This window comes from Pholcus phalangioides, unplaced genomic scaffold (assembly GCF_987345545.1).
Source record: "Pholcus phalangioides strain wild (caught in Gottingen) unplaced genomic scaffold, Ppha-v1.0 ptg000004l_1, whole genome shotgun sequence".
Lineage (NCBI taxonomy): Eukaryota > Metazoa > Arthropoda > Arachnida > Araneae > Pholcidae > Pholcus > Pholcus phalangioides.
The window spans coordinates 10,707,780-10,719,969 of NW_028301597.1; the positions used below are offsets into that span (position 1 = coordinate 10,707,780).

Below are 12,190 nucleotides of genomic sequence, written 5' to 3' on the forward strand. Positions count from 1 at the left end.
AACACCTAGATTGCGTAGGCTCTACATTAATAACTGTTCACTTGCTCCAGTTAACCAGATAAAATATCTGGGAGTTATTCTCAATAGTGCACTCACCTTCAAACAGCACATTAGATATGTGCGCAATAAAGCTAACAGCATACTTGGAGCCTTAAATAAAATTACCTTTCCTAGAGCTAAGCTCTCTATTAAAAATAAGATTTTACTCTATAAATCTATCATTAGACCCACCCTTTTGTATACCTCCCCAGCATGGGCACATGCCAACAAAGCTAACATACAAACCAGCCAGAACAAGACATTACGGAAGTTCACTAGGGCACCTTGGTACATAAGAGGTAAGAACATAAGACACGATCTTAAAATTAATCATGTTTGGAAGTATATTAAAAAACTTAATAAAAATCAATTTGACCATATGGCTAACTCTGCCTATCCACACATCTGCGAAATTGTTGACTACAGTGAAATCCCACCACCTGGGACCTCAAGGAGAACGATTTACAGGCGTCCCAAACAAATCTTTCATCTTCCTTGGGGAAATATTTGAAGTATAGAACAATACAACACAATATTTTTTATACACATAATTGTGCATAAATATCACATTTATCGTGATTTTCGTAGAAATGTATATAATTTGGCTCTTACTCACATAATATGTTGGGATCATTCCCATCCTTATTCTTAAATTGGCACCTATTTAACCTCTTGACTTATCTTATTTGATTACTTTTGTGCACCTATCTACTCAGCAAATATTCTGGCACCTATTTACTCAACAAATATTTTGGCACCTATATATCATGGCATCTATTTACTCAACATATATTTTGGTATATATTTATCCCCTATATCATTTTTCTATTTTGTTATCTTGGCACCTATATTAACATATATCAAAAAAAAAGAAAAAAAAAGGGTAATTTGTTGACACATTATTGATCACTTATAGTGCTGATATTTTGCTTCAATTTCACATAGCTGCCAACTTTTGAAAATGAAAATTCAGGAGATTTTCGCACACACCCGTATTTTATGCTAAAACCACTCCCTAATAAATACAATAGGGATTTTTCCAAATAAAATAGGGATTTTCCAAATAAAATAGGGATTTTCCAAACATAAAAGTTGAAGCGTAGGGAATAAAATCCCTACTCAAAAACTGAAGTCAAATTAAAATAGGGATGTTACACACATGGAAGTTAAACCCTTGGGAATAAAATTCCTACGCAAAAAACAAGTGAAATTGGAGGCCAAAACTTCAATGATGTAAAAATAAATATTGTGTTCAATCAGAAACGCTGTGAACAAACATTCTCTGCGAATGACCCCAAAATCATCGGAAGATGAAGGAAAACACCGTCAATTTTTGAAGAACACTGACTTTTTGTGACACTTGCTTGGTGTTTTTCTTTGATTTCACATGGGTGATGTCAATCTTTCCACCATGACCGATGTTTATGTCCGTAACACAACTTGTACAAAAAGGAAAAGTCAGCCCTCTTCTGGAACGTTTGATGAAAGGAAATTCATCGGAATAAGTATCTTTAAAATTGATTAAATATGTTTATGCTTATCATTATTCATGTTTTGTTATATCGCACGTACGTAACTTCAACAAAAGAAATTTTGACCACATGTGCATCACCATAATCTTCAATTATTATCCAGGACTATTGGTTGCTAAGCCATTTCCCTGCACGATAAGACAAACAACTTTCTTGTTACCATCAGAGGGTTTGTAAAACTTCCTTAAAAAGGGAACTTCCCCATTTACGACGTGTGACGTCATTCCGAAAGGGAAAAAAAAGAGGCTTCATGCCCCACAAGAAATTCCTTAGGGATTGTTTTCATAAGCCCAGATTTTTTAATGAAGTAGGGAATTTTTAGGGACAATTAGGGATTTTTGTGATTTTCGTAAAAATTCGGGAGATTTAAGAACTTTTCGGGAGATCGAGCGATGAAGATAAAATTCGGGAGACTTGGCAGCTATGATTTCATGTGGACTGCTTTAAACCATGCTCTCCAATTTTTTTTTAGGTGTTGCAGCATTGCAAATATTTACCTAGGCATAAATTTTTTTCGAAGCCATGGCCATTTTTTGACCAGGCAATGACATAACTGTTTTTCTCATACACTACATAACATGCACACACTCTCTGACACTCACCAACCACAGTCTCTTTTCAAACCTCTTCATAGGCCTACCTAAGGCCCGTCTTTAATCCCACAATCAGCCCTAAGGGCTGGGCATGGGGGTAACCATCTGATGCTGGTCTGGTCGGGATCTGCTCAATTTCAAAGTTTCTTCTCTTCTATTATAGCTGTTTTTGTGCTTGTATATTTCAATAGCCTCTCTGTAGATTCGTGGAAAGATGTGGTCGACATTAGCTATTACCTGTGTTTTGCTGAACGACAACCACTGTGGTTGTTCCAATATACACCTGACAACCACTGTGGTTGTTGTTAAGCGCATGCTCTGCCACAGCCGACTTTTCTGTTTGGTCCATTCTGCAGCATCGTTTGTGCTCTTTTATTCTCGTGGTCACAGATCCTTTTGTGGTTCCAATATACACCTGACCACAGGTGCACGGTATTCTGTAGATCTTAATGTTGATAGAGGGTCACGGCAGCCCAGCTTTTCCAATTGATTGTGACTCCTCATTTTCCGTTGGTGATTCCTTGATGGGGCGTAAGGCTTTTCCGATGTCGTCTTTTGTGCACCCATTAAAGCGGAAAACTGATTTTAAGTGCTCAATCTGTTTACTTAGATGTTTTCCTTCACATAGTCTTCTTGCCCTCTCAATCAAGGTTTTCAGTACGCCTCGTTTTTGGTGAGGATGATGATTGGAGAGCTTATGAACATATCTGTTGGTGTGAGTATGCTTGCGATAGATGCTGTGGCCTAAACGTTGACCTTGACAGCTGACCAGAACGTCCAAGGGGAATTCCCCCAAACAATGAATGTATCGTCAACGTAGCTGAGCCAAATTGTTGGTTTGAGAGGCGCTGTTGTTACTGCCTGCTCCTCGAATTCTTCCATAAAGAAGTTGGCAACTACCGGGCTCAAGGGGCTTCGCATAGCTACTCCATCCGTCTGTTCATAGATGATGTTGTTCCAGGTGAAATACGTTGTAGTAAGGCAAAGCTGGAAAAGGCCTACTATATCTTTTTGGAATATTTCATCAAGTAGTGCTAAGACGTCACTCAGTGACACCTTGGTGAACAATGATACGACGTCGAAACTCACCAGTATATCATCAGGTTGCAAGTTGATATTTCTTATTTTTTCGACAAAGTGACCAGAATCTTTTACAAATGTGCTTGTCTTTCCTATGTGCGGCTGCAAGATGGTGGTTAAAACCTTGGCTAGATTGTAGGTGGGAGATCCAATGGAACTCACAATCGGCCGGAAGAATCAGAAGAATCAGAAAGAAGGACAGCTCCCGTTCTTGGACGTTCTGGTCAGCTGTCAAGGTTTAGGCCACAGCATCTATCGCAACTGAAAACCTTGATCGAGAGGACAAGAAGACTATGTGAAGGAAAACATCTAAGTAAACAGATTGAGCACTTAAAATCAGTTTTCCGCTCTAATGTGTACACAAAAGACAACATCGGAAAAGCCTTATGCCCCATCAAGGAATCACCAAAGGAAAATGAGGATTCACAATCAATTGGAAAAGCTGTGCTGCCTTTTATCCCTGCAGTGATGGCAAGAATCAGTAAGGTCATGAAAAAACATCATATAAAGACCATTTTCAAACCAACCAGAAAAATATGTGAAATGCTGCGATCAGCAAAAGACCAGCATGACCCTCTATCAATACCGGGATCTACCAAATACCGTGCACCTGTCCTCAGGTGTATATTGGAACCACAAAAAGATCTGAGGCCACGAGAATAAAAGAACACGAACGATGCTGCAGAATGGGCCAAACAGAAAAGTCTGCGGCGGCAGACAGGGTTGTTGTGATTTAAATCAACTGATTTTGTATAAAAAAAATCACTGATTTAAATCAGTTTTTTTCAGATATGAAAAATTATCTGTAGTAATTGAATAAAATTATTGATGCAGCTCTAAACTGATTTAAATTTTTATAAAATTGTTTTAAATATCAATTAATTTAAATATATTTTCAAATATTTTTATATTATATATATATATATATATATATATCAATATGTATATCAAATATCAGACATACCATAGTCGTACCAATTTAGCTGATAAATGGTTACCCAAGATTTACAATGATGAAGTTAGAGAATGTAAAATTGACTTAGAAAACCAAATTACATGGCGATGGATGGATATACATAATAAATAAATTCTGTGTATTATCAAACGGTGTGGTAAAGCCATCCAAGTTGATACTATTGACACATCCGGCTTATCACATGCTGGAAATTATTTAGCAAATGTGGTTTTTAGTTCAGTGAAGTCAACAGAAGAGAAAACTTCTAATGTAACATATCAAGTTTTATTATAAAGTTTTGTTACTGTAAATATGGTTTCATCCAGAAAGACCCTGGATGAAAAGCTTGGCTTTTCGGGACTTAAATATCGGTGCAGTGTCCACATTTTAAACTTGTTAGCTGACAATTTGGTTAAAACTGATGTAATGAAGTATGTTACAAGTATATTTAGATACTTCTGCAATCATCTCTCAAAAGCATGGTATCATGTGTAAGGTGGAAGTGCAATGGTCTTCCTGCAGAGGTATGATGGAATACTTATTGTGATTCTCTTGAATCTTATGTTAAAAATTCGTCAGTTGTTACCAAAGTTTGTGAAGACCACAGATCTCAGATAGTAACATCTCTAGCGAAATCTTAAATATTGATTCAAAAAGAAAAGTCAAGGACATAATTGCAATTCTGAAACCAATAGCCAATTAATTAACGATTTTGTACAAAGGAACACACACGCAACTGCTCCATAGCTGAATGTGTATTGGCATGGAAAAAGCTGCAATTGAAGATAAAAGCATCAACATCAAACAATAAAAATGTTTTGTCATCAGAGTATAAAAATATACATGAACAATCATTAGCAGATGCACACTTTGATGCATTTATTCTAAGCTCATCAGTGTTGACTTCTAATAGGGAATTAATGTCACAAAAGAAGAGAGAAATAAGGGTCTTGAATTAATCGAACAAAAATGTGACTCTGGTTTTTGGAAAAGTTGGAACCATTTTCATGCTAAAAAAATTTTTTTTTTCACCCTATGGTTGTTGATACAATGTCTGATTTTGAGTGGTGGAATAGTTTTTATAACGTTTTGGGTAAAGATACAATTACAGAGAGCGATATGTAATTTGTAAACACACTAACTACAGCCAAATCATTGATGCCTGTGTTGAAAGGATTTTTTCAAGGTGCAGTTCATTTCAAATAGCGAAACAAATTAAGAGTAGACAAAGCATTCAAACTAGTGTTTCTAATGAAAAAAATGGATAATTGTTCACAAAGGGTAAAATTATTTAATACTTAATGTAAGATATCTATTCAAGAAGTGTTTTCCTCCGTTTTCTTAATAAAATGTTCTGAAACATTTCACAAGTATGATATCTTTATCTTTAGTTTGAAAATATTTTTTAAATAGTGATTATTTTTGTCAGTTAAACATGGTTCGTACTCTTCCAATGAAAAAAAATTCAAGGACTATTCAAGCACTTTTCAACGTAAAACTTAAAAATTCAAGGACTTTTTTTACAAAAGCATATTTTTCACATGAATAGGCGCATATTTAATTTTGATTAAAACTTTCAGAGATTACATTTCTACCTTTACTTTATTTCACATAATCCGTAATGAATAAAGGAGGCCACATACACATATATATCATACAAAACATATGACACATTGAATAACACAGTTCGTGCCTGCCAATTTCTTCATTGAAACATAGTCTCTAAATATTGCAATTAAATTTCATTTATAGACTAAAAAAAGAACTCTTCTAAAGATTAAATTATTTCTTTCATTAATTCTGAATTTATTTATTTCATTAATGCTGAAAAAACTTCTTTCGTTAATGCTGGAATAATTTCTTTCATTAATTCTGGAATTTTTTCATCAATTCTGGAATTATTTCTTTCATCAATTCTGGAATTATTTCTTTCATCAATTCTGGAATTATTTCTTTCATCAATTCTGGAATTATTTCTTTCATCAATTCTGGAATTATTTCTTTCATCAATTCTTTCATTACTTTTGGAATAATTGCTTTCATCAATTCTGGAATTATTTCTTTCATCAATTCTTTCATTACTTTTGGAATAATTGCTTTCATCAATTCTGGATTTGTTTCTTTGCTGAAATTCTTTCTTTCGCTAATGCTGAAATTCTTTCTTTCGCTAATGCTGAAATTCTTCCTTTCATTAATGCTGAATTCTTTTATTGATTCTAAAATTATTTCATTAATTCTGGAATTATTGCTTTATTAATTTTGGAATTATCTCTTTTATCAATGCTGAAATTGTCTTTCATTAATTCTGGAATTATCTCTCATTAATTCTGGAATTATCTCTCATTAATTTTGGAATTTTTTCATTAATTCTGTAATTTTTCTTTCATTAATTCTGGAACTATCTCTTTCATTAATTCTGGAACTATCTCTTTCATTAATTTTGGAATTATTTCTCATTAATTTTGGAATTATTTCTCATTAATTTTGAAATTATTTATCATTAATTTTGAAATTATTTATCATTAATTTTGAAATTATTTCTCATTAATTTTGGAATCATATCATCGATACTGAAATTATTTCTTCCATTGTTTTAAACTCATTTAAACAACTATGGATGCCATTAGAAAATAACGGAGATGCGCCAACATTCAACGTGTCACGTGATCTTCCAAGGAATGATGTAGACCAGTGTTTCTTAACCTTTTTCAGCTCATGGCCCCCGACGGATCACGTTTTTTTCTCATGGCTCCCCTATCCTATCCAGCCCCCCCCCCCCCATCTCCATCCAAGAGTGAGATACTTTCTATTTTTTTATTATGAATGAAATTTTAATAAATCGGGCCAATATCTGGAATCCTGGCTAGGCACGGATTCAAATGATGGATTATCATCTCTCCCATGAGTCAAATTATACGGTAAAAATGGGTCTGTGTAAAATACGGGACGATCCAATGAACATGCACAATAAATTGATTCTCCCAACACATCAACCGTTGCTCTGGCTGCCCTTCATACTAAGCTGGTACTAGATTTGGTACAATGATTTTCACATGTAAGCTGTTCTTACATATGAAAATCATATAGTACCAGATCCCATGTAGTGCAGTCCCTCTCCCTCCATTATAGCCATAAAGACCCTGGTCATGTCCACATAGACCCAAGGGTTAAGATGCCCCTGGTTTTATGGACGGATCTGATGAATTCTGAAAGTAGTAACATTTTTCAACCATGTTTCACTTTTAAAGCTTTTCTCTTCACAGCTCTCTGACTTCCTTCACACCTGTCGTGGATCACCTTTCTTCTGATTTTCTCCTGTGGCCCCCCTAGAATATCCCAGGACCGCAAGGGGGCCATATGGCCCCAGGTTGAGAACCACTGATGTAGACCACTGACGTCATACCAGCGCCAGTACTAGAGGGCGCGGAGGGAGGGGGGGCGGGTAACAATTTTTAGGTGAACATCGTTATAAAATTATCGAATTCCGAATTGGTGAAGGCGGCAAGACAATTCAAAAATCTCAGTTATGGCCCTGTGTCATACTCCCTCCAGTAATATAAGCTCAATGGATTTCAGCGCCGATTCACACATTGAAGCACACCTTGCATTTGGTAGCATTTTTGTCTGGCACACTCAGCAACCTATCTTGATAGAATGGATTTTTCAGCCACAAGTAATTAAAAGTACACACACTTGCTACTCATTTTTTGTTTTCTTTCTTTAAAGAACCTTGTACAAGCGCTTCACATCACTCCTAAATAAATATTTTGTTGACAGCACGGGCAGAGATACGGAGGGGGGGGGGCAGCGTGAAAGGTCAAGTTGACTGATCTAATGTATATATGTATATATGAATTGACATCATCATCATCGTGCCCCCCAGAAATAATGGCCGTGCCCCCCAGACTTCCAAGTCTATCTCTGCCTATGGTTGACAGTAATCAGAGGAAGCTTCGCTCGCTTATGGACCGAAAGGCTGAAATTATTTCGGCAAAAATTATGAAACTCTTTTTTCTAAGATATTGATTTCTCAAGTCCATTTTTTCCCTCCAGAAAAAATACCTAGTACAAAAGTTGACTTCCAACGACTCCAAATACGTCTACATACGATCACAGGATACATGCTACCATAAAGCCGGGTTTTCCTAGAAGTGGATTGTTGCAATACCTTCTAGAGCAGAAGGACTTCTACTCTAGGAGGAGGTATTGGTTGTTGGGAACCAGAGTGTGCCGACTGAGCTGAAGAAAAAAAAACAACGATCGGAAGTTCATTTTGAACTCTACCTTTTATTCCATAAAAGTTTCAAGAAAAAAAGTAAGATCATTTATGATCATAAAAAAATAAATAAATAAAACGGCCGACAAATAACAACCGGCAATTTCAGGGAGAAAAAAAAACAATCCCGACATATACACGCGGAAAAAAACCAGCCTACAGTATAAAGCAGAGCTCCCGTGAGGGTGAGAGCACGCCGCCGGCGATTTACATATTGCGTCAGACCGAGCGGTTCCACGTGCACAGAGAATAAAAAAGAAAAACATTCCAACATAGGTTTTTGGTGAAGCATGAACTGAACTGGATCATTTCGCGGCAACAGAAACGTGTTACATAATCACACTACGCGTTTGTGTATTCCTATAATGGCCCATCAGCAACTCTGTCATCTGCATGCTACGGTTTGAAGGGAAGTGAAAGAAAACAAAAATGAAGAGAAGATCGGTAAAACGAGTGGCGCACAACACATTTCACGCCTCCAGAAGCAGTCGGCCAATAACTTTTTTATTTTTCAAGGTTTTTAAGGACCGTACGAACCATGTTAAAATTTTTTCATTTTATATTCTTTGAAGAAAGCATAGATTAATGACTAGTGTGTAAGTAATATATATATTATATATTTTGTTTAAAAAAATCAATAAAATCAAAAAAATCCGATTTAAATCAAATAAATCGATTTCTTTTTTAAAAAAAAAAAAATCAACAACCCTGGTGGCAGAGCATGTGCTTAATGACAACCACAGTGTACAGTTCAGCAAAACACAGGTAATAGCTAATGTTGACTTTCGACGAATCTACAGAGGGGCTATTGAAATATACAAGCACAAAAACAGCTATAATAGAAGCAAGGTTCAAGCTACGGTTGCATTTTTCGCAAAATGCAAAAGAAAATCTTAGAATGCGAAAGTAGTAGACATCCAACCATCAATCATTACATTAGCATTGTAGCATTTTGCTAAAGCTTTTCTCCCCATTTTCGCTTTTTTGCAAAAGGAATTTTTTATCTAGCTTAAACCCTAAATAGAAGAGAAGAAACATTGAAATTGAGCAGATCCTGAACACCAGCTCTCAGAAGAACAAGAACCTTCCCCTTCAAAATCCAGCAACAGAATGACGACAACAGCCAATCAGATAACTCCACATCTCTCGGCCAATCAGGTTCTACCAGCATAACAACTGTTTTCAAGCTGAGGAGTACCTTAATTAAGTTAATAACAATGTACCTACCTATATAGTTTAATTTTAAAAATTTGGCTCTCAAAAAAAATTTCAATCATTGTACTGTTGATATTTGGCTCTGTTGACTAATGAGTTTGCCGACCATTGCCCTAGAAGTTTGGGTAAGGTACTTTGAACATTGATTCTAGTTTACAAACACATTTACATTTTTGGAATTTGTTTGTGATTATTTCAAATTAAGTATATAGTGGTGTTTTCAACCGATCATGGCTTGATTGGGGGCATTTCTAAGTGATTATATAAATGTTCAAAATGGTTTTGTTTAAAAATCAAATTCATAAATTAGACAAATTTTTATACATTTCATGAACAATTAAAAAGTTTTCTACAATTGTGTCTAAAGAAACTTTACTTACTCAAAAGAACATGGTGAATCACATATTTCCCAGAAAACATGCCAGCTATGATTGCTATAACCCAGAAAAGAACTTTCAACACACACCAATTCCACTGAGGTGGATATTTTGTAGCCACAAACGAAAAAACATTTCCAACAACTGGTATCACACTTTCTGTATGACTATGAGATACAGGATCTTCAGCAAACACAAGAAAATTGCAAAATATCACGAAGTACGAAATGAAAAGTCTTGTATAAGGATGTTGGAAATAATATCTAAAAAGAGAATCAAATAAAATAATTAGAAAAATAATCATGAAATAATTCATCTTAAAAAACATTTTTTTCAAAAAAACTGAAAACCCAGCGTTTTTTGATTAAACCAAAATTTACTGAGAATTCCGGAAAAATCTGATATTCCAGAAACTCAAGACCTACAAGCGGATTTTATGAGGTCTTCCACCAAAGATGCAGAACTTTTAAATTGTTTCTTTGCATTCTGTGTGCCCCCCCCCCCCCGCCTCTCTTCCTTCAGATGACCAATTGAGCTCCATGATGCCGATTTCTCATCGCTCTTTTCTGAATAGCAAATCCTAAAACAGAGAAAAGGAAAAGTTTCACTTTCTAACTTGTCCCATTCTACAGATCCTTCATCACAAATGGAACTTTGTTTATGTGACGTTCAAGAGGCCACGCCAAAACATTGCACATGGTGAAAATCGCTAAAAATTATCCCCCTTTCAAAGGCTGGTCTTACATCATGTGGCACCCGGTGAAAAAACAATAGTCAGCCCCCCCCCCCCATTTGCGAATCGTGTCCAAGGTTTAAGCTGGATAAAAAATTCCTTTCACAAAAAAGCGAAAATGAGGGGAAAAGCTTTAGCAAAATGGTACAATGCTAAAGGGCCATTCAAGTATTACGTCGGCAGATTTTTAGCCATTTTTGACCTCTTGTCAGCAAAATTTCGTCAGCAGCTTAGAATATTTCATACCTTCAAAAAGCGAAGTTGATGACGTCATCAAAAGTCAGCAAATCCAGAATTCCCCCCCCCGATGCTGACGTAATACTTGAATGGCCCCTAATGTAATGATTGATGGTTGGATGTCTACTCGTTATGTATCTCGTGTACGCATTTTTGCGAAAGTGGCTACTACTTTTTTCACATTCTGCGATTTGTGACTATCGGGCTTTAAATAAACAAACACAAAAGGACTGCTATCCACTACCTCACATACAAGATTTTTCCCAGACATTATTTGGCAAAAACATCTCAAAAATTGATTTGATCAGGGCATATCATCAAATACCTGTTCATCCAGATGCGTGCCGAAGACGGCCATTACAACACCATTTGGTCTTTTTGAGTTTTTATATATGCCCTTTGGACTATCGAGCGCTGCTCAAACATTCCAACCCTTTATACACGAAGTTTTGTATGGCTTCGATTTTGCTTATGGCTTACCTCGACGATATCAGCAGCTGCTCAAAAGATGAGCATGGCAAACATCTTGACATGGTGTGCAAACGACTCTCCGAGTATGATATCAGAATTAATGTAGACAAATGTATTCTGGGAGCAAAAGAACTTCCTTTCTTGGGGTATCTGGTGAGTGACAAAGGTATCAAACCTCTCCCAGACAGAAATGAGGCCATTCTCAAATTTGAGCGTCCCAAAACAATCGCTGTCTTAAGACGATATTTAGGCATAGTAAATTATTACTGTCGCAACATTCCACATGCAGCATTTTCTCAAGCATTATTATGTACACATTTACAAGGCACGAAAAAGTCTGATAAAACTGAAATAATTTGGACACCTGAGTCCTCGAAAGCTTTTGAAGAATTCAAACACCAATTAGCCGAGGCGACCCTACTCCACCATCCTTCTCCAAATCCAGAGTTTGCATTGTATGTTGACGCATCTGATTTTGCCATAGGCGCTGCCCCCAAAGCAGAATGTGCCAAAATCTGTGACGAACATTGCAGAACAATTAGCGCAAGTAGTACCGCAGAACAATTTATAAGAATTTTAAGAAAAAGTGCAAAAGAACACTATTACATGTTTGGGGATTTTTACCGCAGAACATTTCCAGTCAGCTGAGGGCTCGTCTCAGAACAGTGCTAAACATTCTGCT

General features: G+C 36.2%; 1 protein-coding gene across 7 annotated transcripts in view; it reads right to left on the bottom strand.

The window, feature by feature from the left end:
• LOC149086528 (transmembrane protein 117-like) overlaps nt 1–12,190 on the bottom strand; it is a 255,499-nt gene that overhangs the window by 197,002 nt on the left and 46,307 nt on the right. For all 7 annotated transcript variants that reach the window (XR_016196129.1, XR_016196130.1, XM_089255986.1 and 4 more), the window contains exon 3: nt 10,071–10,330. Coding sequence is in view for 5 of the 7 variants with exons in the window: in XM_089255986.1 (XP_089112112.1) it covers nt 10,071–10,330 (260 nt within the window). In the remaining 2 variants the exon portion in view is untranslated. The remainder of the gene's footprint in view (nt 1–10,070; nt 10,331–12,190) is intronic.